The sequence below is a fragment of the Xyrauchen texanus genome, chromosome 43 (genome assembly GCF_025860055.1).
Source record: "Xyrauchen texanus isolate HMW12.3.18 chromosome 43, RBS_HiC_50CHRs, whole genome shotgun sequence".
Taxonomy (NCBI): Eukaryota; Metazoa; Chordata; class Actinopteri; order Cypriniformes; family Catostomidae; genus Xyrauchen; species Xyrauchen texanus.
The window spans coordinates 10,528,660-10,555,975 of record NC_068318.1 but is presented as its reverse complement, the minus strand read 5'-3'; the positions used below and the strand labels follow the sequence as shown (position 1 = coordinate 10,555,975).

The 27,316-nt window shown below is 40.7% G+C and overlaps 1 protein-coding gene across 1 annotated transcript in view; it reads right to left on the bottom strand.

Moving 5' to 3' along the window:
* Positions 1-1,875: 1,875 nt before the first annotated feature.
* Positions 1,876-27,316, bottom strand: part of LOC127635997 (ADP-ribosylation factor-like protein 15) — a 65,901-nt gene continuing 40,460 nt past the window's right edge. Inside the window, exons 4-5 of the mRNA XM_052116342.1 lie at positions 26,969-27,177; positions 1,876-3,547 (exon numbers count right to left, since the gene is read on the bottom strand). Of these exons, the coding sequence (XP_051972302.1) occupies positions 3,395-3,547; positions 26,969-27,177 (362 nt within the window). The 3' untranslated portion in view covers positions 1,876-3,394. The remainder of the gene's footprint in view (positions 3,548-26,968; positions 27,178-27,316) is intronic.

Sequence of the window (27,316 nt, the reverse complement as noted above, 5' to 3'; positions counted from 1 at the left end):
CCCAGTGAGAGCAGATCTCCTCTCTCAAGCTCGCGGCACAATCTGGCATCCCCACCCAGAGCGCTGGGCGCTGCATGCGTGGGTGATCAACAACTACCCGTCGCTCTGCCAGAAGGAGTAATAAAGACCATCATACACGCTAGAGCCCCTTCCACGAGAAGACTCTATGCGTCAAAATGGTCTGTGTTCTCAAAATGGTGCACCGACAGAGACCTGGACCTGCGGACATGTGGGGTATCGTCGCTGCTCATATTTCTACAAGAGCTGCTGGATAAGGGCAGATCCCCATCCACGCTCAAAGTGTATGTGGCGGCCGTTGCGGCGTTCGCTGAACCCCTGCACGGCCAGTCATGGGGTAAAAACGAGCTGGTCATCCGCTTCCTCAGGGGAGCTAGAAGGATGAACCCCCGCGCTCCCATCGGTTCCTATCTGGGATCTTTCTATAGTTCTCGAAACTATGAAAGCCCCCTTTCGAACCACTTCAATCCGTGGATTTGAAATACACTCAAAACCGTTTTTCTGACTGCCCTGTCATCAGTCAAACGCGTGGGAGACCTTCACGTGCTGTCTGTCACGCTGCATGTCTTGAGTTTGGACCAAGTGACTCCAAGGTCATTTTAAAGCCTAGACACGGCTATGTTCCCAAGGTGATCGGTACTCCTTTCAGAGCACAGGTCATTTCCCTATCGGCGCTGCCAGCACCGATAGCTGAACGCGACGCCAATCTCCTTTGCCCGGTCAGAGCACTGAGATTGTATACTGCGCGCTCCGCTGCTTTCAGACGCTCTGAGCAGCTTTTCGTTTCGCTCGAGGGCGCACCAAAGGTCTCGCGCCTCGAAACAGACACTATCTAGATGGATAGTGGACGCTATTGCTGCTGCATACGCGTCAAAGACCTGCCATGCCCGTTGGGCATTAGGGCTCACTCCACTAGAGGCATGGCATCCTCGTGGGCATGGTCCAGCGGGATTTCCATTCACGACATATGTGTGGCAGCGGGATGGACTTCCCTCCACCTTTGTCAGATTTTACAATATGGAAGTGCCCGCTCTGCAGGCAAAACTACTAGCGGTTTAATACGCTACAGCTCCACTGGTGAGCTGCACTGATGGGACACATTCCACACAGACCGGCACCGCCGCTCTGTCGTTCCCTTCCCACTATGTGCTTATGTATTACACAATCAATGACCCGCATTCTTGCCGGCCAAATATTTTTCCCCACTCATAAGGGCTCCCCGGTACCCCTTAATTCCCTGGGGCTCATACAGTGGATGCTTGGCACGCACGGCGCTGACAATGAGTTTCCGTAAGCGTAAGCTAGCTTACGTAATACGAGAGAACCTCTCGTAAGAGAACGTATCGGTTACCTAACGTAACCTCGGTTCTCTCTAGATGAGGGAACGAGTATTGCGTAGCCGGCCGTGCTTCAGCGCCACGTGCGACTTTTCGCTTCAGTCAATGAAAATCAGGGTTCCAGCCTACGAACTACGCTTATATGCACTCTAGTCATGCCCATTTTGGCGGGCTTTGATGCAGTGAGCGCGCGGACGCCTCTCATTGGATGCGAGTTCGCCCAAGCTCGTCTATAGGCTGCAGCAGTTGCCACAGAGCAATCTATGAGCTCGCTAGCTAGCCCGCTCAAGGTCTGCAGCTGCCGCACTGCGTTGACAATGGATACAAAAATTAAGGATAATTTTTTTGGCTTCAATATCTCAGAAAAGATTAATCTTTCCCGTAGCGTAAGCTAGCTTACGCAATACTCGTTCCCTCATCTAGAGAGAACCGAGGTTACGTTAGGTAACCGATACGTTTTCCAGCCTTTTCCACCACCTTAGTTATTGTAGAAAATTCCACTAATCATGAAAGACACGTTTCCTTCTTCAGCCTTTATTTTACAAGTTACTCAGTGGAAATGATGTATAAATACGTATGCATACATAAACACTGTCAAACATGTGAATGACTTGACGCCAACCATGATAAACTGCTCAAAAGTCCACCAAGACATTTTTTCCTCTCTTCCAGAACAGACAAGCACATGTCCTTTCCTAAGAACAAGACAAAATCTGTAACAAATGTAAAATTATCTGAATTACAAAAAGGCAGCTGAATTGGTTTGGTGGGTATAACATTTGTAGATATAAATAAAACAAAAGACGTTGTTGCGCAAGTTCTACAATGACTATGCAAATCCAGGTGGTGGTCATTTTTCAAGGGAATTTGCTTTTGGAAGCCTGGCTGCATCACATGAGTAACACTCAGACTGAGCTTTCTCTGTTTAGATCTCTGGAGATGGTATGGGTGTAAAAACAGAAATCGGGAGAACAAAAGCATACACTATACGCCATCTAAACAGGAGGCCATTAGACAATAGGAGGAGCACTTATACAAAGAGTGTTTTACATTCTGGCCAAAAGAAATTAAAAAGAATAAAAAACAAACAAATGAAATACAATATCCAACAAAGTTTAAGGCTCTATCCCAGTCCACCTGGTGAAGATTGTATAAGTTGTTTACCAGTTCAATAATTTTGTAGGGTATTGTCAACCGTCACCAACCAAGATAGAGATATAATTGAGCAAAATCCTTGATATGTTCTGGTTTGAAATAATACTTTATGAAAACATCCTTTTGCCCTCAACAAGGCTCCCTAATCTTTTAAAAATGATAAAATCCTGAATAACTTCATGAATGTGTCTTTATAATTCACCCTATAAAGGTAGAGAAGAATAATTTCATATCATTGTGATTTTTGGAATCAGTCATAATTCACATTTCACTTTACAGCCACAAACGTTTAAGACTGCCTATTTAAATTACATCTAATGACAGTTGTTTGTGAGAACACATTAATACGTTTGTTTTAAAAATCCATTAGCACTCATTGTAAGACTTTGAAGTACAAACTGGCATCTCTCGCTTGCAAACACTCATTTGCACGATCATTCACGCCACACTGTGCTAAGAAAAACAAACTACACACTACAAAAACATGACTTCCAGTTGCCCTACGTGACCAAGTATGTGATTACATTATCCATTTAGTAGCAATGTGCAACTAGGTCTGTATTAAAGAGGACAGATAGAACCATATTAATTGACAAATGTAATTGTGTGTTGAATGTTTGTTCTCTGTTAATACATGTGGTCTGGAGAAGGTATCAAACTTCAGAGGTTCTTAAGTTTGCATTTCTCTGCAGATATGTATCCTTACATGTAAGGATTACTAATAGTGGCAAAGTCCATTTTTCCATGGCTCATGTTACATCACAGTAACAGAGTAAGGAGTAACAATGTAGTTGGCACAGTGGCCATGGTGAACTGGGCTGTGCTGGCCAGTGGTGAGTTGGCGATCGCTAGTGTCTGATGGATGAAGGAATGGTTTCCCTTGGTCATATCCTGCCCGTTTCCTGCTCCTTCTCCTCGAGCAGATTAATGAGCTGAGTGAAGCTCTCTTTTACTGCATCCATGTTGTCCACAGCGCTGCCCTCCAGAATCCAGCGTTTGCCTCGTGCCAGTGGCTCCAGCTCAAAGTATTTCTTTATCTGTGTGTGTAATGAAGAGACAGGGAGATATTATGTTTAATTATGAGGAGACAAGAGTAGAAGTATGTGGTACTGTAGTCAGAGTTTAGAAGATACCTGTTCATCTGATACATCTCCCACTATAAAATAAAAAAAAAAGCAAAAATAAAATCAGGCCTCAGCTGATTCTCGTCCCATTTGCAAGTCAGCAAAGCAGTAGTGCAGATGTTAACAAATGCTGGATGCAGTGATATGGAGCTGTTCAGGTTGTAGTCTACAAACCCGGAAGAGAAATCTCCATGGTTTCCCTCTGGATATTCCAATGGGTTTGAGGTATGAAAGTGAGTAATATATGTTGTAGAACAAAAGGTCCATGTATCGTGAAGTAATGTTTACCACAGACATTATTTTTACTCATAAATCCAAAACTCGCATTATAAAACCACACAGGAAAATACCAAGGGAAACCAAGACAAATAAGACTGCCGGGTTCGCCTACAAATTGACGTCACGGCTGAACAGCTCTTTTAGAATGGTTAGTATGCATCATTGCAAACATGTTAAATTAACCATATTTCAGCGGGCCTGGATAGCTCAGTGAGTAAAAACGCTAACTACCACTCCTGGAGTTTTGAGTTCGAATCCAGGGCATGCTGAGTGACTCCAGCCAGATCTCCTAAGCAACCAAATTGGCCCAGGGTAACCTCCTCATAGTCGCTATAATGTGGTACTCACTCGCGCCCAATTCTGTATCAATACCCAGCCTTACCGAACACTCCCTAATGGTTGAGCCAGTATAGCAAGTTGGGATGCTCAAATGACCTACAAATAGCTTACTTAAAGTTGTCTCAGCATATTAAAAGATGGGATACAAGAAAGTGTGTAATACAAAAAAAAAAGACACAAATAACCTTTAAGTTCTAGAATCATCAAAACCAATACTGGATGCGATTTTAAGTGTTAAATGTTTTTAAATGTTTGCTCAAAATTTGTATTAGGGTAATTAGCAAACTAGTTTGCACTGTACAGTACAAACATCATGGGACCAAACAATCCTGAGATCAGACTGTTAGTCTTCAAATGCATTCAATGACGGTTACTAATGCTTAGGAGGTGTGGTTATTTTGCAATCAGTTAGCCCTATTAAAAATGCATTTTAAATGGCATTAGTTAATTTTATTAGTTAACATATTCAGTTTGAAATGTGAGCTTCAAAGTACAATTATGTGATTTGTCTTTTATTGAAGTTAGAAAATATGTGCTATCTGCCAATTAATTCCAATGTAATATGAGGACAAAGTTGTAGAACTAGCGCCAGTCCTTTTCAACGGGCAGAATGTGAAGGGGAGATTTGAATTGATCAGTGATGCAGTGAACAGTGTTTGCTATGGTAAATGATGTGGAGGAAATTTGGGAAACACAAGAGAGAAATTCAGAAATATGTTCAAAAGGGAATGAGACAGTACACAGTAGGTATTTATGCTGCCCTATGATTAGTAAAGATGGCAAGCAAAATACTCCAAGGACAGTACATTTCTAGGATGGATCAAAGCATTGTAAAGGACATTTCTGCTGATTATTAGCAGTGCTTCTGTGTTTTCAGAATTTCCAAGGGAACAATAGACAGAACAAATATTTCAACAAGACTGAATGGCTTGCATGCTCGAATCCCTTTTGCAAATGATCTGTTATTTCTTACTGTTGATTGAAAAATAAAACAGGCAGGTTCCTGTATGTTTCACTAAAGACGCATCTGTAAGAGCTTAATGTAGTTAAGATCTGAAAGAACATGATGCCAGAAAAACTTGACCATAATTTGACCCAAAACAGAACTAGGGCTGCACGATTCAGTCAAGAAATCATATGTGATTGTGATTTGAACATCGATATGATAAACAACTAGAAACATATCATACTGCTACTAAGATATCAAGGCCAAAAGAACAAAACACCATAAATTCACACAGAAATGGCAGCGCTCATGTTGAATGAAGTGCAAACACTTCAATCTTGCAGACGATACCTTTCGTCTCCTGTTTTACCCATACTGGGCTGCAAGGGCGAGTCTAGCCCCTTTTTAAAATGAGCTCAGCACCCCTAAAACTTGGAGTAAGAAATGTTGTTATTCTAAAATTTTTGTTAGTCTTTGACAAGGTTAAATAATGTCCAAAACATACTCCGTAGTTTGTGGTTTAAAATGTATGTGTTAAGGATGAAAATGAAAACACCCCCGCTTAGCAAATGGTGTCATCCTCTTATCTTCTTCTCCTCTGTACCTGCACCGCTCAGCACGACCGTCATCCAGCGCGAAACACACGCAGACTGAGAACCCATTATGTAGTGTTGTGAATCAACTAAGTTGCTCCAAAGCTGTGTCTCACACTTCTTTCCTTTTACCTAGAGTTGTTCCGATTCCGAAACCATATCGGTGAGTACTGGAGTCAGTATCCTGAATCACCATGGTACACCTATAATAAGTGTTTATTTTCTGACTATATTAGTCCAGCGGGTCGCCGCCGCTGTGGAGTAGCAGAGGACCTGGGTGACTCGTCCATAGTCATAAACGGAGAGAAGTAGCGCCGGTTACAATGTTCTTCCGCAAGACGCATGCAGCTCTGTTTATTAACTGCTAGAGCTTGAAACAAAAACAGCAGGGCGACAAATAAACTGCGTACCTGTGCGTACGTGTGTCTCTGTTGTTAAAGTTTATCGTTAATTTGATACTCATTTTAACAATCGGGAGTCATGTAAACATGACATCACGGGCGTCTTTTCTGGTCAGTCGTCATGGAAACATGAAGCCCTGGCGTTTGGACCAGAGTAAAACAAACATATCACTGTATACCACCAGTATGTGTGAAAACACTCACTGTGGCTTTTTAAATGAATTGTTATTCATTCCTAGATTTATATCTGTTATTTTTCAGTTGTGGCTGACTATCAAACTAGACAATAAAAGAAAGTTTAATGTTTTTCTTTTGCTGTATTTATTCATTCCTCACACACAGAGGATTTAACCTGAACCAGGCTGAACCCCTGAACTCCTAGCATTACTCTCGCTCTCTCTCTCTCTATCTCTCTCTCTCTGTGTGTGTGTGTGTGTGTGTGTGTGTGTGTGTGGCCTGCCAGTGAGCAATGGACATACGACAGTTCTTTAAAAGAAAAAAGACAGATTCAGGTGAGAGACTAGGGACAGTCCATAATGATGATCTCTAAGATCTTCTTCTTTTATTCATTTTACTGTTCCCCGTGTCCGTCTTGTTACTATGGGGAGTAGAGCTTTCAGTTTCTCTGCTCCTCAGCTCTGGAATTCGCTTCCACCAGACCTCCGTAAAATTGACTCTCTTCCACTTTTCAAATCCAAACTCAAAACTTATCTGTTTAGAATAGCTTATTCCCTTTGACCATAACTGCACTTTTTTAATTGTCTTGTGTCTCATTGCTTTTTAAATTTGTTATTGTTGATGATGATGTAAGGTGACCTTGAGTGTCAAGAAAGGCGCCTATAAATAAAATGTATTATTATTATTAATGACCTCTGTCTTGTTTTTTAGTTTTTTTTGTTCTTCTGAAAAGTGTTAAGCTAAAGTAACAGATAATGCAAGGGAAGAAAGGGAAAGGGAGAGCATGCAGGAAGAACCAGGTGAGGAAACAACAACAGTAAATTGACATATAGTGAATAGTGGCAAGCAAAACAGTAACTACTCATACTCCTATACTAACTTATTGGCATTAAGTAGCCTATATTACATTTACTTTTTGTAACATTATATTACACCACATTTTTTCATAATAAAGGAGGAGGAAAACAACAGGGAGAGTCCATAAGGGATGAGAGGGAATTGACTAGTGAAAGAAATGAAGAGACAGAGGGAGTGCAACATAGAGACCACCAAGCCAAAGCAGCAGAGACAGAAGAGAGCTGTTCAGACTTAGGGGATAAGGACACTGGTCCTAAACAGTTAAAGCTGTCTCAATTTGGCACACAAAAAAGAGCCTTTCAAGAACCATTTTTTGTAAATAATTTACAGAAGATGAATTACATTTTGTTGTCCAAGTACCTGTTACTTTGTTCAATGACAATAAAGTTGAATCTAATCTAACCAATCTGATGACTGTTGATACAAAAGGAGGCACATGGAGTTAACAGTCAGGAAAACCAGCTGAGTGAAGAAGGTTTTGTGTTTGTTACAGGGGGCTGTCTGTGTGAACTCACAATTAAGCTGGTGCTCTGAAAAGGTCTGAAAAAAAAAAGAAAAAAACCCTGGATTTTGGAGTTAGTTGAACCAATGTTAAAATGATAAAGTTATTTCTCAATAGACATATTTTTTGTTTTTGTGTGAAAAGAGGGTGGGTGGTGGCAGTGGGGCTCATTGGGTGCTCAGCACCCCTAAAGCTCTGACCCTAGAATCGCCCCTGCTGGGCTGTCAATATTAAGTCTTAAAAGGTGTTCAAATTTGAGTCCCCTTTAAAAGAACCAAACTCAGACCTCATTATTATTATTAATAAATTGGAAAATCTAAAATCTAATATTACAATATCAAAAATAATTATAATAGCTTTGGAGATAACAAAGAAACCAATACTGATGGCATGAGGGTATGCACATACTTAAACTAAGTCTACATAAAGGCCATCACATATTTATCATTTCATATGTTATTATTCAGAAAAACAAGTTGTGAATTTTTGCTTTTTATAAAATGTGCTCAGTCAGTGTTGAGAGATTTCATGCACACATACTGGTCTGATAAGCTTCAGAGTTCGCTTGGCATTTTTTCCACAAATAAAAGATCCTTGTCTGTTGGTTTGTATGACTGAAACAAGAACTGAATACAAATAGAGTAGAATTCAATAAGAATAAAAGTTTTGCCTTGTAATATAGCTTCAGATACCACCATATATTCTTCTCCCATCCAACACCTCAACACCACACACATCCACAACGCTCCTCCAGTGGACTCAGTTGTAACTGATTTTATAAAGAGATTCAGAGGGAAAAACCTGTAATTTAGCACTGCTCATGGCAGCCAAATGTTGATAGGAAAATTAATTTGTGATATTCGAGTAGTGTTTATAATACTCGAGTAGCTAGTACAGAATGAGTACTCGATTACTAGTGCACATCCCTATTTCACATGCAGGCTCGGCTCTAGCCAGCTATGTTAAGGTAAGCTGGGAGATGTCATAGTTGGGCATTTTGGGGTGGGGAGATGGGTTGACAGATGGGTTTGTCTTATATCGTCTAGGTTCCCTGATGCAGGGAACGAGACTTTGTGTCGAAGAACGACACTAGGGGTCTCGCTTGAGCACCATTTGCATCTCTGATCTATGAGAAAAGGCCAATGAGAAATTGGCAGACAGAATTTGCATGTGCCACCCCCGGACATACGGGTATAAAGGAGGGGAAATGCATCTCTTTCATTCAGGATTTTTCTGAGGAGCCGAAAATGGTTTGGCCGCAACAGTGGCTGGGTTCAGCAACGTGGCCTGGAGGACACAACGTCTCAATCCCTCCATCAGGGAATGGAGGTTACATCCGTAACCTAGACATTCCCTGTCTGTCGCTCACTTCAACGTTGTGTTGAAGAAGCGACATTAGGTGTCTAATTGAAATCACTCCATGCACTGAGCCATGTACGTGTACTGCTGACACAGGAGTGGGCAGGTAATTTACATGTCAAAGCGACCAGCTGTGTCAGACTGCACGTACCCTTCCCCCACGCCACATAAAATCGCCAGAGCCTTCTGGTTCTTTACCCCCCAGCAGGGGGGAACAAGGCGACGTGCCAAGCATGGGAGCAGGCCATGCCAGCCGCGCCTTTTCTCTCTCTATGTTTCTTGCATAGAGTTAATGCGGCTCTGGCCATCTTAATGCTATCATACGCATCGGGGAAGGCGATCTTACCCAGTTCCTATTCTTTCAGGGGGAAAAGACCCTGCGGAGACCACACCTGCCCAGACTAAGGGAGGTAAAGAGTTGTGAAATACATCACATTGGCTTTTAGGTCACATGTGGAGAATGGTGCGGTGGTAGATCTTACCTCATTGGGAGGGAGAAGTTGCTACAAACACGGCGACCGGGAGTCCGTGAGGACTGCCCAAGGGAGACGCGGGTCCACTCACAAGGAGACCATACCGCGGAAAATACACGAAGGGGGATAAGTCCACATAGGGGCCCGTCCTGTGGAGCACCTATTCCAGTACAGGGTAGATTGAATACCCGCATTGGATTCAGTCGGCGAATTGCTCCGCTGAATTCGCGGACCAGAGGGCTAGGGAGGAGTCATCCAGGGAGCCGAATTAGTGGGATCTCCTGGGACAAGAGTGCATGATTTTACCTCAACGGAGGGAAAGGTCGCTAGGAGCAAGCGATCCATCCGGTCAGTTGTCAGCGTGTTACCGAGTTCTACCGGCTCAGACCTGAGAAAACATGGGACGAAAGCGACTCAACCCTGAGATTGTAAAAGCTCGTAAAGGTATTGGGTGTTGTGCAACCCGCTGCTCTGCATATGTCTGCTAGGGCCTTGGACACGTAGCCCCAGTCGCGGTCTTAGGATCACATGAGTGTCTGCCGGACCGAACTCCAGGCAGGTGTTGCTGACAGAGAACGCTTGCAGGTCCCCGACCCTCTTGATGGAGGCGAGCGTGATCAGGAGGGCCGTCTTCAGGCAGAGGGCCCTGAGTCCGACTGATTCTAGTGGCTCGAAGGGAGGTCTCTCAAGGCCCGAGAGGACCACTGAGAGATCCCAAGAGGGGAACAGGCTTGGCCGGGAGGGATTGCAGCCCAGACACACGAGACAGCGCCTGTGGCTGTCAGAAGCGGAGAGCACTCTACCGCATCCAGGAAATACACAGGGGCGGAAAGGCATCTTTATAAAGATGCGTCCTGAAAAGGACGTTCAACGCCAGCTGTGTTATTGCTCTTTTAACGAAATAACTCTTTTAGACTCTGTGCCAAAACTTAGTAAGCTGTATAGCTGTCTCCTGCCTACATGGGCAGTTGTCTTCTATGGCAGCATCCTTATTTATTTATTTGTATTTCTTTATTTTCTCCGCAATTTGCCATGCCCAATTCCCAATGCGCCACAATTCCTCGTGGTGGCGTAGTGACTTGCCTCAAACTGAGTGATGGAGGACGAATCTCAGTTGCCTCTGCGTCTGAGACCGTCAATCTGGGCATTTTATCACGTGGCTTGTAGAACGCGGATAAAATGCCCGGATTGACGGTCTCAGAATCTGAGGCAAATGAGATTCGTCCTCCATCACTCGGCCTCACCGAGAGCAGGACCACACATTATAGCGACAACAAGGAGGTTACCCCATGTGACTCTACCCTCCCTAGCAACTGGGCCAATTTGGTTGCTTAGGAGACCTGGCTAGAGTCACTCAGCACGCCCTGGATTGAAACTTGCGACTCCAGGGGTGGTAGTCAGATTAAGCCACTAGCACAGGTGTAAAGAGTGAAGAATGTGACTAAATGATTTCAAATGCAACAGAATCTAATTTAACAGAATCATCATTCTTTAACAGAATCATAATACTTGACACAATAGGAACTCTATATTAATATTGTTTCAGCATGTTTTGCCGCTGTTTCTGGAAGCCAGCAAAATTAAGCCTGGCCTCTGATTCCGTTAGTTCCACCATGTTTAAGCTTACTTGAGTGTTGAAAATAGCATCAGTGTCACTTCTAGGAAAACACTGAGCTTTACTGACAGCCAGAGGGAAGGGTTGAAAAAAAAGAAAAGGAATTGGAATGTTTTACTTCCCTTTGAGAGTGCAAAGGAGAGGGAAAAAAGTAAATTAAATAACAAAAGAAAAAAAATTATTTGAGCCAAAGCTTCCCTATCATTCCAAGAATGTTGATTAAGATTTCCATGTCTGGGCCCACATCGCTACAAAATTACACAATCCTGCTGCTTCGAAGAGCAAGAACAATGGAATGCAAAGCCACATTTATCTATTGTTTCACAGTGAAACCTAAAAATGTAACAGTTATAAAAGACAGGGTATGGGGGGGTTAGTATGAGCTGAAGGTGACGCTAATGAACAGTGCGTCACAAAGATGATAAAGAGGGCGTCAGCATCGTCTGACAGTGGCAGCAGCTGATGCAGCAAAATTTGTGTTATCTCTACCCTGCAAACATCTCTCACAAAACCTGTCAAGAACATGTTCTGATTCTATTTTATTTAAAAATAAAAATAAACACAGAAATTATATCTTGCACATAGAAAATGAAGCCTTTATTTAGGGCCATTGAGGCTGTTTACATTGTGACATTTTCTCATGACAGTTACACACATTTTAACCTCCAATTCTCATTAACCACAATGTGAAAAAAGATCGTCATTATGATATTCTAATTACCGCAATGTGAAAAATAATTACAGTATATATTATTTAAATTAAGTATTTATGCATCAAAGTAGTACTTGCTTGGTACTGCCTTTAATTTTTGGTAATAATTTTAACGTAACAAAATATTGTCCAGAATGTTATGGTAATGAGAATCATCACTAAAACCAAACAGTAAAAGTAAAATCTCCTGACATGTTACAGTAATATGGGGTTTACAAAGTACAGTTGATTAATGATCAAAAATGTAGGGTTCATTTTCTTTATGAAAAATATTATTTTATACTTTTTATATTTATTGGTTTTAAATATTTACATGAGATGGTTTACATGTGTAGTCTCTGCTCAAGTGTAAAATGTAATGCACTGTGTGGCCACCTCATGCAACCAGAGTCTGGTCTTCCATAATATCTTGTACTCCTGCCAAACCAGTGTGTTTGCAGTCAATTGGATCAGTTGCATTGCTAACATGATCAGCTTGATATGCATTAATATCCAGCTCTTCTTTGAGGAACCTTGTAAATGAGTAGATAAGTCCAAGATGGAGCTGACCTCAAGACATGTACATGGCTAGCATGGAGCCAACTAAATTTGAACAAAGCTGCTGTTGAGTGCTCCACAAGTTCTACAAATCAGATTGTCTGTTACACCTGGTTTACTGCATCTTCACTTAATGACGTGTTTGGATGTGAAACTTTCCGGTGTCATTAGGATAAAGCCTAACTGCATACAAGCAGTGACTAAATCACTTTGTTGGGAGACCGACAACTGATGCCCCTGCACGAAGTCAGAACCTTGCAGGTACCAGGTCCAGGGCTGAGAACAAGCCTCTTGGTCTATGTGCTTTCATTGTCTGCTTGCCTGGTCAGAGATCAGATTTACAGTAACTTGATTTGTGTGAAGCTAGATGGTTCACATCTGGATTTGCAAAATGATAAATAGGAGCAGGATTGAGCCAATTAACTGCAGCATTGCAGGACAGCAAGGTTTCTTATTCGCCATCCACCCATCTGACTGACAATCAGCTGTTCTCTTGCTCTGAACACGTGTGTGGACTGACCTTCACTCAAGGAACTTCTAGATACACCCACTAAGAAAGAACATACACCCAGAGAGACAAGCATTCCCTCAGGCACTGACAAGTGACCTACTGGCAAGCCCACATCAACACACTATTCAAACTACATTCAACAAATCCATCTGATATCCATCTGATATCCATCAGACTCTGAACTTAATACACTTAACCACACACACCTGCAGCTTTGCTCCCCAAACAGGGAACAATTCTCCATTGCTAACTTCAAGTAAGTGAGAGATCATATCACAATAAATTTCGAACAATAGGAATATAGCCACAAGCAGTGATGACGGGCCCAAGCACAACTGGTCCTTTTCCACCCAGCGGCTTTCATAAAACAATACAACGTGGACACATGAATTTGGCATTTGACATTATTAAAACATTTTTTGAAGCAATTTGGGTAAATAAAAGAGGACTATTTTAAAGACTGTAGTAAGATAAACACTTCCTGCTGCCAGGTGGTGGCGCTATGACCGTAACCCAAAATAATCAAATCCATGTGATTATCCCCCAAGACTAAACATACATCTCAATTTTGATCTACAACACACATTGCACACAGAAGATAAGAGACACTTTCTGTTTCCCATTTTTTGCTATTAATTTATTGCCTCGCCATGGCAACACAGTTCGATATACACTCACCTAAAGGATTATTAGGAACACTTGTTCAATTTCTCATTAATGCAATTATCTAATCAACCAATCACATGGCAGTTGCTTCAATGCATTTAGGGGTGTGGTCCTGGTCAAGACAATCTCCTGAACTCCAAACTGAATGTCAGAATGGGAAAGAAAGGTGATTTAAGCAATTTTGAGCGTGGCATGGTTGTTGGTGCCAGACGGGCCGGTCTGAGTATTTCACAATCTGCTCAGTTACTGGGATTTTCAAGCACAACCATTTCTAGGGTTTACAAAGAATGGTGTGAAAAGGGAAAAACATCCAGTATGCGGCAGTCCTGTGGGCGAAAATGCCTTGTTGATGCTAGAGGTCAGAGAAGAATGGGCCGACTGATTCAAGCTGATAGAAGAGCAACTTTGACTGAAATAACCACTCGTTACAACCAAGGTATGCAGCAAAGCATTTGTGAAGCCACAACATGCACAACCTTGAGGCGGATGGGCTACAACAGCAGAAGACCCCACCGGGTACCACTCATCTCCACTACAAATAGGAAAAAGAGGCTACAATTTGCAAGAGCTCACCAAAATTGGACAGTTGAAGACTGGAAAAATGTTGCCTGGTCTGATGAGTCTCGATTTCTGTTGAGACATTCAGATGGTAGGGTCAGAATTTGGCGTAAACAGAACGAGAACATGGATCCATCATGCCTTGTTACCACTGTGCAGGCTGGTGGTGGTGGTGTAATGGTGTGGGGATGTTTTCTTGGCACACTTTAGGCCCCTTAGTGCCAATTGGGCATCGTTTAAATGCCACGGCCTACCTGAGCATTGTTTCTGACCATGTTCATCCCTTTATGGCCACCATGTACCCATCCTCTGATGGCTGCTTCCAGCAGGATAATGCACCATGTCACAAAGCTCGAATCATTTCAAATTGGTTTCTTGAACATGACAATGAGTTCACTGTACTAAAATGGCCCCCACAGTCACCAGATCTCAACCCAACAGAGCATCTTTGGGATGTGGTGGAACAGGAGCTTCATGCCCTGGATGTGCATCCCACAAATCTCCATCAACTGCAAGATGCTATCCTATCAATATGGGCCAACATTTCTAAAGAATGCTTTCAGCACCTTGTTGAATCAATGCCACGTAGAATTAAGGCAGTTCTGAAGGCGAAAGGGGGTCAAACACAGTATTAGTATGGTGTTCCTAATAATCCTTTAGGTGAGTGTATAAAAAAAACTGTTCAGAATTTTGCATCTTCAATGTCTTGGCATAATGTGGTGACAGTCTCATGAATTCCCAAGGGGGTCTGGGTATAAATTCCTTCTTGAGATCTGGCTGAAGAACAAACATTACACCCTCAACTAACAAACAGTTTTGATGAACTTTACTTTGAAAATAAAAACAAACAACATAGGGTTATTGTTTATGAAATCCAAGAAAACTATTAAAACCTGCTTAAGTGTATCTTTGACCATATCAACCCACCCATATAAATAATCAACGATAATAAGAAACGATGATGTTCAGGATTGTGAATGCTGATACACAACTGTATACAGCTAAACACCGTCAGGATTTAAGCATAGACAAGTTCAGTGACACTTCACATGATCTTTTTTTTTTCTTCTTTTTCTCCCAATTTGGAATGCCCAATTCCCAATGTGCTTTTAGGTCCTTGTTGTCGCGTAGTGATTCGCCTCAATCCGGGTGGCGGATGTTCATTATAGATCTCAATCAGAATTACGGTTTATCATTTAAAACTTAAGTAATCTAAAACTTGTGAACCTGAAAATATGAGACAACATTTTTTATGTATTATTAAACATAGAACAGGTCTATAGGCTTCAGCATTACCCAATCACAGCAGAGTTTGCTTTCACTTTTAAACACGTGCACGTGACAGACCGTGACGTCAGCAAATTCAGAATCTCATTCGCGTTCAACAATGGATGATACCAGACTGATTGTGGAGGTGGAAAAGTACAAAGTGCTCTATTGTTTACTTTTTAGATGCAAATGTGGTCCACCTCTTCATGTAAATAAGATTTCACGATAACCAAGTTTGTAATACTTATCAATGGCCCACTCCTGATAACAATCTTAAAGATATGGTCTTTATTAAAACAAATACTTACCTTAGTAACGTAGAAATCACAGTATTTTTCTGTATAGAACCGCTGCTGTGACGCTATAGAAATGCTTCCAGAGTAAAAGCCCTTTCGAGTCTGTAGGTGCAGTTACACTGTAGTAAAGCTGACGCTATGCTAACGTCTCGGTCAAGCCTGCGATGTGAAATGGACGTGAGGCTGTATTAAGCCCTACCCCAAACCCTAATGTGATTATACTGTTACTTTGATTCCTTCATGTATTTATGCCAATTCCAGCCAAGTTTTCTCAGATAATAGAGCTTTTTTTACAATCCAGATTTTGGAACACGGAAGTAAACGTTTGCAGAGTAAACTTTGACAGCAGGAATGGGATGGGAGATCATGGCAAATATTATTTTCACTAATCCATTTGCTCCAAGACCAAAAGAAAAAATCCACTATTACGTTTGAATGACTTTCCAGAAGAGGAAATAAATAAAGAGCAGTGGATTAAGACAGTCAGATGGGAGAAGATGACAAATGTATTGTCACTCTCTCAGCAGCTATAATCGAAACCCCCTCGCAGCTGTGGTACGTTTTTTAAAACAAATTCTAGGGTAATAAAACAATATGCATAATGTTATAAATGTACACTCAATACTTTCCACAAAAAATGTTTTATATATGGTAAAATAAATATATATATTTATGCTAATAAATAACATGGCAATGCGTCATCACAGTCTGTGAAAAAAGGTCTATTGTATAGATGTGGTATTTTGGGAATCATTCACCAATGGATCTTGGCTGTCCTTTATTGGAAATCTCTGGTACTGCGTCTGATATTTAACACCAAAGGGTCATTTTTTATATATTTTGACCTAAAATTTAGAATATTTCCGTTGATAATTTTAGTATATTTTATTTATATAAAAGTAAAAAGTGTGTGCAGTTCATTTTCATTGCAAGTTCTATAACTTTTTTATTTAACTTATAAAAACTGCTTTCAAATACACAATAAACTGCCAAGTGTCTCCTTTAAAAAGAGAGCAAGCTTTGGTCTGTACTACCTAGCATTCTTGAGGTACCACTGTTTAAGTTTACACCCAAATATAACCACATGGAGCCGTATGGATTACTTTTTTGATGGATGGATGGATGTGCTTTTTTGGGCTTCAAAATCTAAGGTACAATTAATTCTGATTATAAAGCTTGGAAGAGCCAGCCATAAGGAACTTCCTGTTTCACATTTTTGCCCTTAAATTGTTGCCTGCAATGGCAACATGGTATATCAAAAATCCATTAGCAATTTAGCATCTTAAATGTCTTGGCATAATATTGACTACATTTGGTGACAATCACATAAATCCCCAAAGAGTATTCAAAGGTTTAGGGCCTGCAATTAAAATAAAAATGCCCATTCAATCCAAAATGGCTGACTTCCTGTTGGGCAGAGCAGATGACTTTAATTATGAATGTTGTCTGGCTTGATGAGAACAACATGTAGCAAGTTTTGTGACCATAGAAAAATTTTACCCCACCTCTTTTGTCAAAAGGTGGCGCTGCAGACCTCCCAGGCCACGCCCATGTGATAACATTTGCCCAGGCCTAATGACCAACAACTCTGATGTGTGTGCAAAATATCATGTAAATTCAAGCATGCCAAGTATCTAAAAAACATGTGAATATACGTAAAAAGGACTAATGCCATTTAATGCATTGACATGGCAACACTATTTAAGATATCAAGAATCCCTTCAGAATTTTAAACCTGCACTGTTCTGACATTATTCTAAAACATTTGAAGCAATTCAGGTAAACACAACAGGGATATTTCAAAGTCTATTAAAAGTGCCACACGTCCACCAGGTTGTGGTGCTACAACAGTGACCCACAATAGCCACAATAATGTGACTCTGATGTGTGTGCAAACTGTTAAGTGTTTTCAAGCATTTTAAGTACCCCAAAATTACCCGAAAACTTTGAATAGAAGAATAAGAATCCTTAGAAGAACAATACGGCCTCCACACTTTCAGTGCTTGGGCCCAACTACTACTACTACTACTACTACTACTACTACTAATAATAATAATAATAATAATAATAATAATCTTTAGAAGACCAATAGGGCCTCCATACATTCAATGATTGGGCTCTAATAAAATAATCCTTAGAACAATAGGGCCTCCACACCCTCAGAGCTTGGGCCCTAAATTTGTAATCATTGTAATATTCATACATTTTAAAGAGAAACACATGAAAAAGTTCAGTCCAAAGATGGGGTTCAAGCAGACCACTAGACAAATGGTGGTGAGCACACCTCCTCCCCCAATAGATGAGATTATGGCCAGTTGTTTTGCGGAGCTCTAGTTTCTGTTATTCATGTGTTAAATCTGGCTCATTCCACAGCAAACCACAGCAGTTCCATGGGCCCCCTCTACTTGCATGTTGGAGGCTTTACTCCCTTTCTGGAGAGATTTCCTCATATTAATAAATGGAACAGTATTTCAAGCAGGGCAACGAAGGCCCTGTCACTGGGGATTCCACTATGAAAAAGCATTCCTGACAAAGTATCTCAGAACAAAAGCTCCAGCCAAACTCGTGTTCAAGTTTCAAAACATAAAAGTGCTGGCCAAGCAATCCGCGTATACATGTGCACGTATTAATAGGTTTACATGTGTGTGTTATGCATTACTCAACCTCTTTTGACACAGGAAGCTCTTTGCAAATCTAGAACATGAACCAAGAGACAAATGACTCATGGGAGTCTTCTCCAAAGCAAATACTTCTCCAACAATAGATTGCTTACGATGTCAAATTTAGAGCACAGAAAAAAACAATATGTATTTAATGCTCTATATACACCTGATGTGAAAAAACACCATCTGCTCCCATGCCATGGCCTCTCAAACAAGCATAGCTTCACGCCGTCATGACTAGTTTTGGTAAGCTATTATGTAATCATGTGTTTGGGTTATGGTGATGATTGAAGAATGAAGAATGAAGTTCGGAGAGCTCATAACTCACCGAGTCTGACTCCACAACATTAGGAACACATTAATAGGAGCTCAACCTGCTCCCCTGGATATCTTCACAACACTTTACCTAAACATAATTCAACCCACGAGCCCCAGGCCATATCAGTAGTGATTCATTGAAAATAATCAAAATGTAGATTCTACCCCAATAGACAGTCATCCAAATGCAATTTGCATCTCGCTTACGTGGTTTCATCCTTCTAATGTGCTTACAGAGCTGTAAACAGACCTGCTCAGACAAATTCAAATGCTAACCAAGAATTACTGTTCAGACTCACAGGACTGCAAACCAAATTGGTTACAAATACCTAATTGGCAAAAGTAATAGTTGCCCATGAGGGTAGCAATTCAATTAGAGTGGATGCTGCAGGCCAAATAGGATCTGTAGAGGTAAAAATACTTCATTACGAGATGTGAGCAGCCTGGATAGAAACGGGTCCCAGTGTCCTGGTAAAAAGATGCTTTGCGGCACTACTATAGCTTGAATGTGAAATATTTTTAGGTGATATCACACATATCCCCTGGAGCGCTTCCTGTCAATGCCTGTGTCTGACATATTACTGTATTGGCTTGCTTGTACAGACTGTTCTATAGAGACGGTTGGCATCAGCTGCCAGACCGTAGATAACGCATATCTGATCAGAGTGCAACTGCTAATTTTCATCACTGAAACCATACAAGATGTTCCAGCACATGATGCTACCCTGTAATGTGGTGTGAACACCACAAACAACAATCTATTAAGATTTTGATGACAACATATTCTTTGCATTGCATGTTGTAGTCTCGATACAGCATATTATCATAAGTAGCATAACTGGACTGCAAGAATGTTGTTACTTCGACTGCATTATCTATCCAAGATTCAAGACCATTTGGTCCCTAAGCAGGCGAATGGTGGTTGTTCAGATAATGGGCACTGCCACCAGACAGATGTGCTCCATGTGGCAGCACCAATGACCTCTCTCAGCAAAATGCCCTGAGTCAGGCAGCCAGCCGGGCCACACAATAATTTCTGGCCAGCATGCTTCTTTCAAGGCCAGACAGAATACAGAGTCCACCCTACCAGACAGTTCTATCACAGTTTAGCCTCCTTCAGGCACACAAGATGGCCTTTGTTTGCATGTCTCAAACACATCTTTCAGGACAGGCGAGAAAAAATTCCTCCCCCAAAAAACATTCAATTGATGGCGCCTGATGGCAATGACTTCTCTAAGGCTTTCCTCATCCCTTTTCTCCCATGTATTTTAGGGATACACAACAAATCACTCAGGACCACTTGCATAAAGTGTCATAAGGTATGTTGTACGTTCTACTGCTCAATGTTGGCCCATCGTTCATGTTACAAAAAAAAACCCACATTGCGATAGAATTACATTGTATAGCTAAATTCATTTAGTGAGAAAGAAAAATTCTGGAATGACAGCATCATTGAGCAAGAACGGTTTGTGTGTATCGAAGAGGAGAAAAGCAAGTCAGGAGGGTCAATGAGGACAAGAGGAGAGCAGACGAGCTTTATACCACCAAATACATTTGCTTTCCATTCCTCTGTGTATGGAAAGACAGTTCCTGCATACATTAAGGTAGAAGGTGTCAAGAGTGCTCAAAGATATAAATCATCTGAAGCAGGTCCAGTCATAATTTCTGAAGCTTGAGGTCTGTGTCCCTCTTCCAATCATGTTGATTCTATGTGCAGAGTGTTTCCCATTAATTACCTAGACTGTGGCGGCCCACTGCGTTTTGCGCCGTTGCTTCTGCAAAGCATCTCTCACTCTCAGTCAGCCATCCTTTGGGAAACACTGATGTGCATCTCTATCCGTCATAACTCTATTAAGCCAGATGTTATGGGTGCCCTGTCTACTTCCAGAACCGCTGTAATTTTATTATTACTCTAAATCACAACCCAGTGAGATCAGCCGCAGGAAAAGTTGAGAGGTGTGTGGGTCAGGCAGGGTAAAATCACAGTTCTTTTAAAGGTAAAACCCCTTCCATTTCTGCATGGGGGGAGCTGCTATCATAATTTTTTTTAAATAAGGGAGACATCCAAAATTTGCAGTGCTGGGAAACTCCAGGAATGGTTTAAAACCCCCGGTCCACATCTTGCGCTTTCTAGGTTCCAGCATCTCTGCATAGTCAAAATGCAGAGAGAGAGAGAGAGAGAGAGAGAGAGAGAGAGAGAGAGAGAGCTAGAGAGAGAGAGAGAGAGAGAGAGAGAGAGGTTCCTATATATTTCTTTATTTACTGTATTGTCTATTTCTATCTCTGATTCTGAGAGAGGGAAGGAGCAAAAATCGAAAGCACCAATCTTTCCCACAGCAAGTAGCACAAGAGACGGAGGAAGGGGTGTAAAGCCAGACAGACAACCAGACAGTGGAGTGAGTCTTTGTGTGTGTGTGTGTGTGTGTGTGTGTGTGTGTGTGTGTGTGGTATGAGAGAGAATGGTGTTTCTCCTGCTGATCAGACATTGGCCTTGGCACCTAGCACTTAAAACCATGCCAATGTCCGCTAAGCGAATTCTAAGCCCCAAAGGAAAACAACAAATGGGTCTGTTGTTTGAACCCAGATTGCTGTGTGACCACAGGAGGGACAAGGCACGGCACAGATTCCAGTTCCATACTGACTCAACTGAGCCGATCTCTAACATCACCTCTTGGATCAGACTTCAGTCTATTCTTGTGTTAATGTACAATTTAAGTGTACATACTGGCTAAATAATTTTAAGTTCAGTCATGAAACTATCAATGGTATAAACTGATAGGTCCTTTGAACGTTTAATCTGTTTGCCAACTGGCTGCACACTCCATGGCCTAAGATGATAAGACGATAAGTTCTTTAATTTATCATCTGTTAGCCAATCAACTTGCCTTCCATTTAAATTGGCAGATGTTTGCAGGTAAGCCCGTCTTACTACAGCATGCTAGAAGAGTTTTCTCAGTGAAACACACATCCTCTCCAGCACCACATGTCTAGATCTGCTTCAGGGGAATTGTATGCATGTATAATTGTGCAGCAACAACAGCACGTCTTACATGCTTGACAGAGAAAGTGTATGTTTTCGGTAGTATCAAGTCTTTGTACTTCATCTCCAGCAGCAGCAGAAGGAGATCCAGACCGCCAAGACCGAACTAACTAAGTTCTCATAGCCATTATAATACAGTACCTTTAAATTTATTTCAAGAGTATCATGTCCAAACTAATATTTTTTTTTTTACTGAAGAGACTTCTAAATTGGATCTTCATCAACTCTGTTTTGTCACAACTTTTCCCATCTCATTTGGCTCAGAATTGTCAACAGTGAAATAACATGATGATAGAGACACAGGTCTGCAAGAAAATTAATGCCTCATTTCATTTAAAATCTCAGTCCTAAAAACATCATTTGGACGACTATATTTGTCCATTTGAGAAACCTTAATAGTAGCCAATGGTCATCTTGGCTCAAGTTTACACAAGGAGGGGAAATACAGTGTTATTTGTTATGTGATTGTTGAGATTGCCGCACATTGGTTTATTAAATTTCCGTATAATAGGTCCCTGTTGCCACATTGTTAATAACTTGTATTATTCTCACACTCATACATTTCAACAGGTCCTAAGTATACTATTTTTTGTCTCATCCTCATAAGGCACAGAGGAAAACACTGGAATCAATCTAGCATTCCATGAAAATGGGTCCCCTTGAAATCCTAATTTTTCAAGCCAACAAATCCCAACCCTTCATCTCCCAACTTTCAACAATTCCAATTCAAATAAAGTTGGGAAAAATTATACTCTAGATGAGTGAGCTCATGCCCATGCAGTCATGAAATTCCATTCTCACTTATATTCACAACACCCATCAAAATCACAACATGCTCAATCATTCATTTTTATTCTAATGGTTCACTTATGAGTTCACATTTTTCTGCAAGACCGGATGGTAACCTTACTGCACATTGGGTGAATATCATGTCGTAAGACTAACCTACTGTAAATCAAAGTATTTATGTGCAAATGTCGAAAGTCAGACAACATTCTAAGGAAGTGAGTCTCAGAATCCCAATGAAGAACAAGACAAAGCTGTCTAATGTCATGTCGCCAGTCTGTAAGCTCCAACTTCCTCTGGTAGATCCTCGGTGCTCTGATAAATGGCTGGTTAAGCTGGGTTTGATATGTGGGGTTTAGAAGAGGAGGCTCAGGTGATACAACTTGCCTTTATGAAATCTCAAGATATGATATGGGGCATAAACATGTCCAATATACAGAAAATAAATGCACCAGTCCAAAATCAGTCGCATTATCTACCAAAATAATCACATTTCAAATATCAACCATTGCAATATATGTCCCGGCACTCAATCCTGACTCAATTTAAAAATGTCCTAATGATGCATTTTATGAAGGTACAGCAGTGGCCACATGATTGTTGATAGTCAATTAAGATCAGACAAAGTATTGTCTTTAAAGACCCTATTAAATCGCTTGACGAAGACAGTTTTCTTTAGTGTTGATGTTGATTTCCTACTGAAACAGAAAGTTGAGGTGGGACATACTGAAGGGCTCACCCCTTGTTTAACCAAGCAATAGCTACATAAATACACTCACTGAGCACTTTATTAGGAACACTATGGTCCTAATAAAGTACCCGACATGGTCTTCTGATTTTGTAGCCCATCATCTTCAAGGTTCGACATGTTGTGAATTCTGAGATTCTATTAAGTTCACTACAATTGAACAGAGTGGTTATCTATGTTACCATAGCCTTTCTGTCAGCTTGAACCAGTCTAGCCATTCTATGTTGACCTCTCATCAATAAGGCATTTCCGCCCACAAAACTGCCACTCACTGGTTGTTTTTTGTTTTTGGCACAATACTCTGTCTGGCACTAACAATCATGCCACGGTTGAAATTACTGAGATCACATTTTTCCCCAATCTGATGGTAGATGTGAACATTAACTGAAACTCCTGACTCATATCTGCATGATTTTACGCATTGCACTGCTGCCACAGTTGGCTGATTAGATAATCTCATTAATAACTAGGTGTACTGGTCTTCCTAATAAAATACTTAGTGAGTGTATATTAAAAAGCCAATTTAACTCAATTTAACAGTTTTTGTCTGTTTTCTGCACTGTGAAACTTTTTCCCTTTTTTAAAAATGTCCATTGGAGGTCCATCCAGTTTGATCCAGAGCTGATCCAGTTTGAAATCAATTGAGAGCAATTTAATGGAAAACAAGCTGGTCAGGTTCTATCTCATCCATGTCTTGTGTAACCGAAGTTCTATCTCCAGCAAGGGGAGTGAACGTGGCTGCCAACTGAAAAGCCCCATTTTGACACACATCATTGAACTGGGATGTGTTATTCTCCAAAGGCAGATATTTACTGCACACTCGAGACCACTTCTCAGCCAGTTAATTAGTGCTCTGTGCATTGGGTGATACCCTGCAGCCCGTGGACCAATTCTCTACTCAGAGCAGATGCGTGCACACGCATACTCACATACGGACACAAACCAATCTGCATGGTATCAGCCAAATAATACACACACACCAGATCATTCAGGAAAAGACAAACAGTCTGAGTAACTCAATCCTTCAAACATAAAAAGTGACAAGGGGACCATTAAAATAGAAATGCGACAGCAGAGACATGCCGAATATTCCAGCTGTTTGCTATTACAACAGCAGTTTGTAATTCATCTTAATTTTGATGCCACTTGCTTTTAAAACAATGTTTGAAAGAATCTCTAATAGGTCAATCAGAAAAATGAATATAATCTAATGAGATGGGACAACAGCTGTAGTGTTTCCCCACACCACCAGTTCTTTGGGATCCCAACAGTACAATGCCTTATTGTCGGGAAAGCCTGAGAAAGTGGGTAAGCTGAGTGGTGCAGATCTGTGGGAGAATGTCTTGTGGCATGTTAGTGTTTGCAAACAACAAGCAAACCCTCTGAGACTCAAACACCACTTCCCCAACCAGAGGCCAACACTGAGCAGTAGCTAATGCAATTATCATTAACAGTCCTTAAATAGGCAGGTTAACAAGGGTAATCAGGCAGCTATTTTATTAGTTTTACAATACACAATATTCCTAAAAGAGCTTTATCCAAGACAATGGCCTGACCCTGTTAATTTGGATATCACATGGACTTCCTCAGTTGAAACAGCAGAATGGCTGTAATATTTAGGCTTTTTGTTTTCTGTATATTCCAAAAAAATATCTCTAGATAGATATAAAGCGTGTGAGATCCCAAAATGATACAAGTGTCTCAATTCTGAGTGTAATTTTACATGATAAAATAATACAAAACGGTATGCAAAGTGATCCTGAGCCTGATGTTAAGTTCATCTTGTGTATATGTGTAATATAATACATGCATTGGTGTCAGTTCTGCCTTGCAAGGTATAATGTTGTATTTAGTAAAATAGGGTTTTCTGTGTGTGGTTTTTGGATGGACAATGTTATGTTTTAAAAAAGGTAGATCTCTATGACCTTAGGCTAACTTCCTGAACATTGGTATTAGACGATCTCTTGTATCTGTATTGTTACCTTTTGAGCATGAGTATTAAGTGAGTATTAGATTTCCTCTTGAACATGATATAAGGCAAGTATTAGGCCTCTTTGTATTTTTACCTCTTTGGAGCTGGTTGGCCATTGTGATGGGGGAAAGTATTAGGGGAGTATTAGGTAACCAAATAATAATACTAATAATAATTTTGTACATGTGCCTCTGGAACCTCTTGAACATGAACATTTAGAAGAGTATTAGGTGAGTTTTAGGTAACCTCTTGTGCTGAGCGAGTGGCAGGTCTGTCCTAGTGGTTGGCCAGTATGAGGAAGGGAAGTATTAAGTGAAAAAGTATTAGATGAATGTTACGTGTGCATTTGGTTATCATTTGTGCAGACTAGTGATTTGCATGGCTGGACTTACACGAGGGCTAACCTGGGCTTCAAGCAAAGATATATTGTAGAATTTAAAAATCCATGTGGCAAAAAACAAGACAAATTGCTCTATTCACATAAGGGAAAAAAACTGAAGGTGGGATACATCTCTCTCTCACTCTCCTATATCGTCATAAGTAATTTGAGGAAGGAGGAAAGCCTGTTTCCCAAACCAGCACGTAGATCACTCAATATTCATATAAGTTTTTGATATGGGAGCTGTGCGTCTGAAAAAGTGCTGAACTAAGGCTGCAACGTTCGCTGATATGTCCAGAATTTTGTTTTCTCAAAGAAACACTGCCAACTATGGACATTTTATGTAATCTTGTCAAAGTGCTGAAAGACTTCACATATTATTGAATTTCATAAAATAAATAATGATGGCTTTGGCAACACATAGTTTCAGATGTTGACCTATCTATCAAATATCTACGCATTTCTTGTTGCATAAAAGGAGACGGATTTAAATGCGGCACTTTTCAATTGGGATGGGACGATATACAGTATCTAATTTCGATATACAGCAAACCAAAAAAACATTACGAACCATATTGAGGCCAAACTCGATATTTCGAAATTTGAAACATTGTTTTCTGTCCATGTGATTATAAATGAAATGATCCGTCAAACATCATAATCTATCTATCTATCGCTTGGTTTTACTGATAGATTTGTTGGCTTTTAGTATATATTCACATACTTTTTTGGGACAGGTTCTGTTCAGTTCTATTGCTTATTCTGCACCAGATCTGCCTAAAAGTAGTTCACAATTTTTTAAGGCTTATTTGTTTGTGATCTTTTCTTATAGTGAAAGGTATATGAGAAACTCTTTTTTTAAACTTTGAGCATTTAAATTGTGTATAAAATAACTTTATTTTGATGAGAAATTATAATGTGCATTTTGCGCAAGCATTAAAAAAAAAAACATTCTGCCATACTTTGTCATTTAAGTGTTATCATATTGAGATAATATCGAACTGTGAACTTCATATCGTATATTGAAACAAATCGAGAGATAATCATATCGTCCCATCCCTACTTTTCAACATGTTTTTTACCCTCAGAAAAAGTATACAATGACTGATCTATTATATATCAGTGGTACAATTGCTTTTCAAGGATCAAAATATATCAATACAATTTATTAAATATCACTTTGTCTTTTATTAACTGTGAAAGATGCAAGAAAGACCATTGACTTAGGAATGGTCCAAATTCAGTATTTGGTCTCCATTTGTACAGTGCGGCTGGCAGGTTTGTCCTGGTAGTTAGCCAGGATAAGGAAGGGAAGTATTAGGTGAGAATTAGGTTACCTCTTCTACAGAGCGGGCAGCAGGTTTGTCCTGGTGGTTGGCCAGTATGAGGAAGGGAAGCCTGCAAAGCTGAGGATGCTGCAGGGCCGAATGGAGTTCTGTACGTCCCACCTCCAGATCCTCCTCTGACGAAGCACTGTCCAAAACAAACACCACCCCCTGAGAGCCCTGGTAGTACCGGCTCCAGTACTTTTTAATTGAGTCCGCTCCTGCAACAAAAACACATAAATGTACACTGTCAGAATCTCAGTGAGGAAGTCATAACATTTAATACACATATTAACACCTTCACAGAAAAAGGTGTTTTTCCTGCTGGACATAAATCAGACTGTGCCCATGGCAAAAACA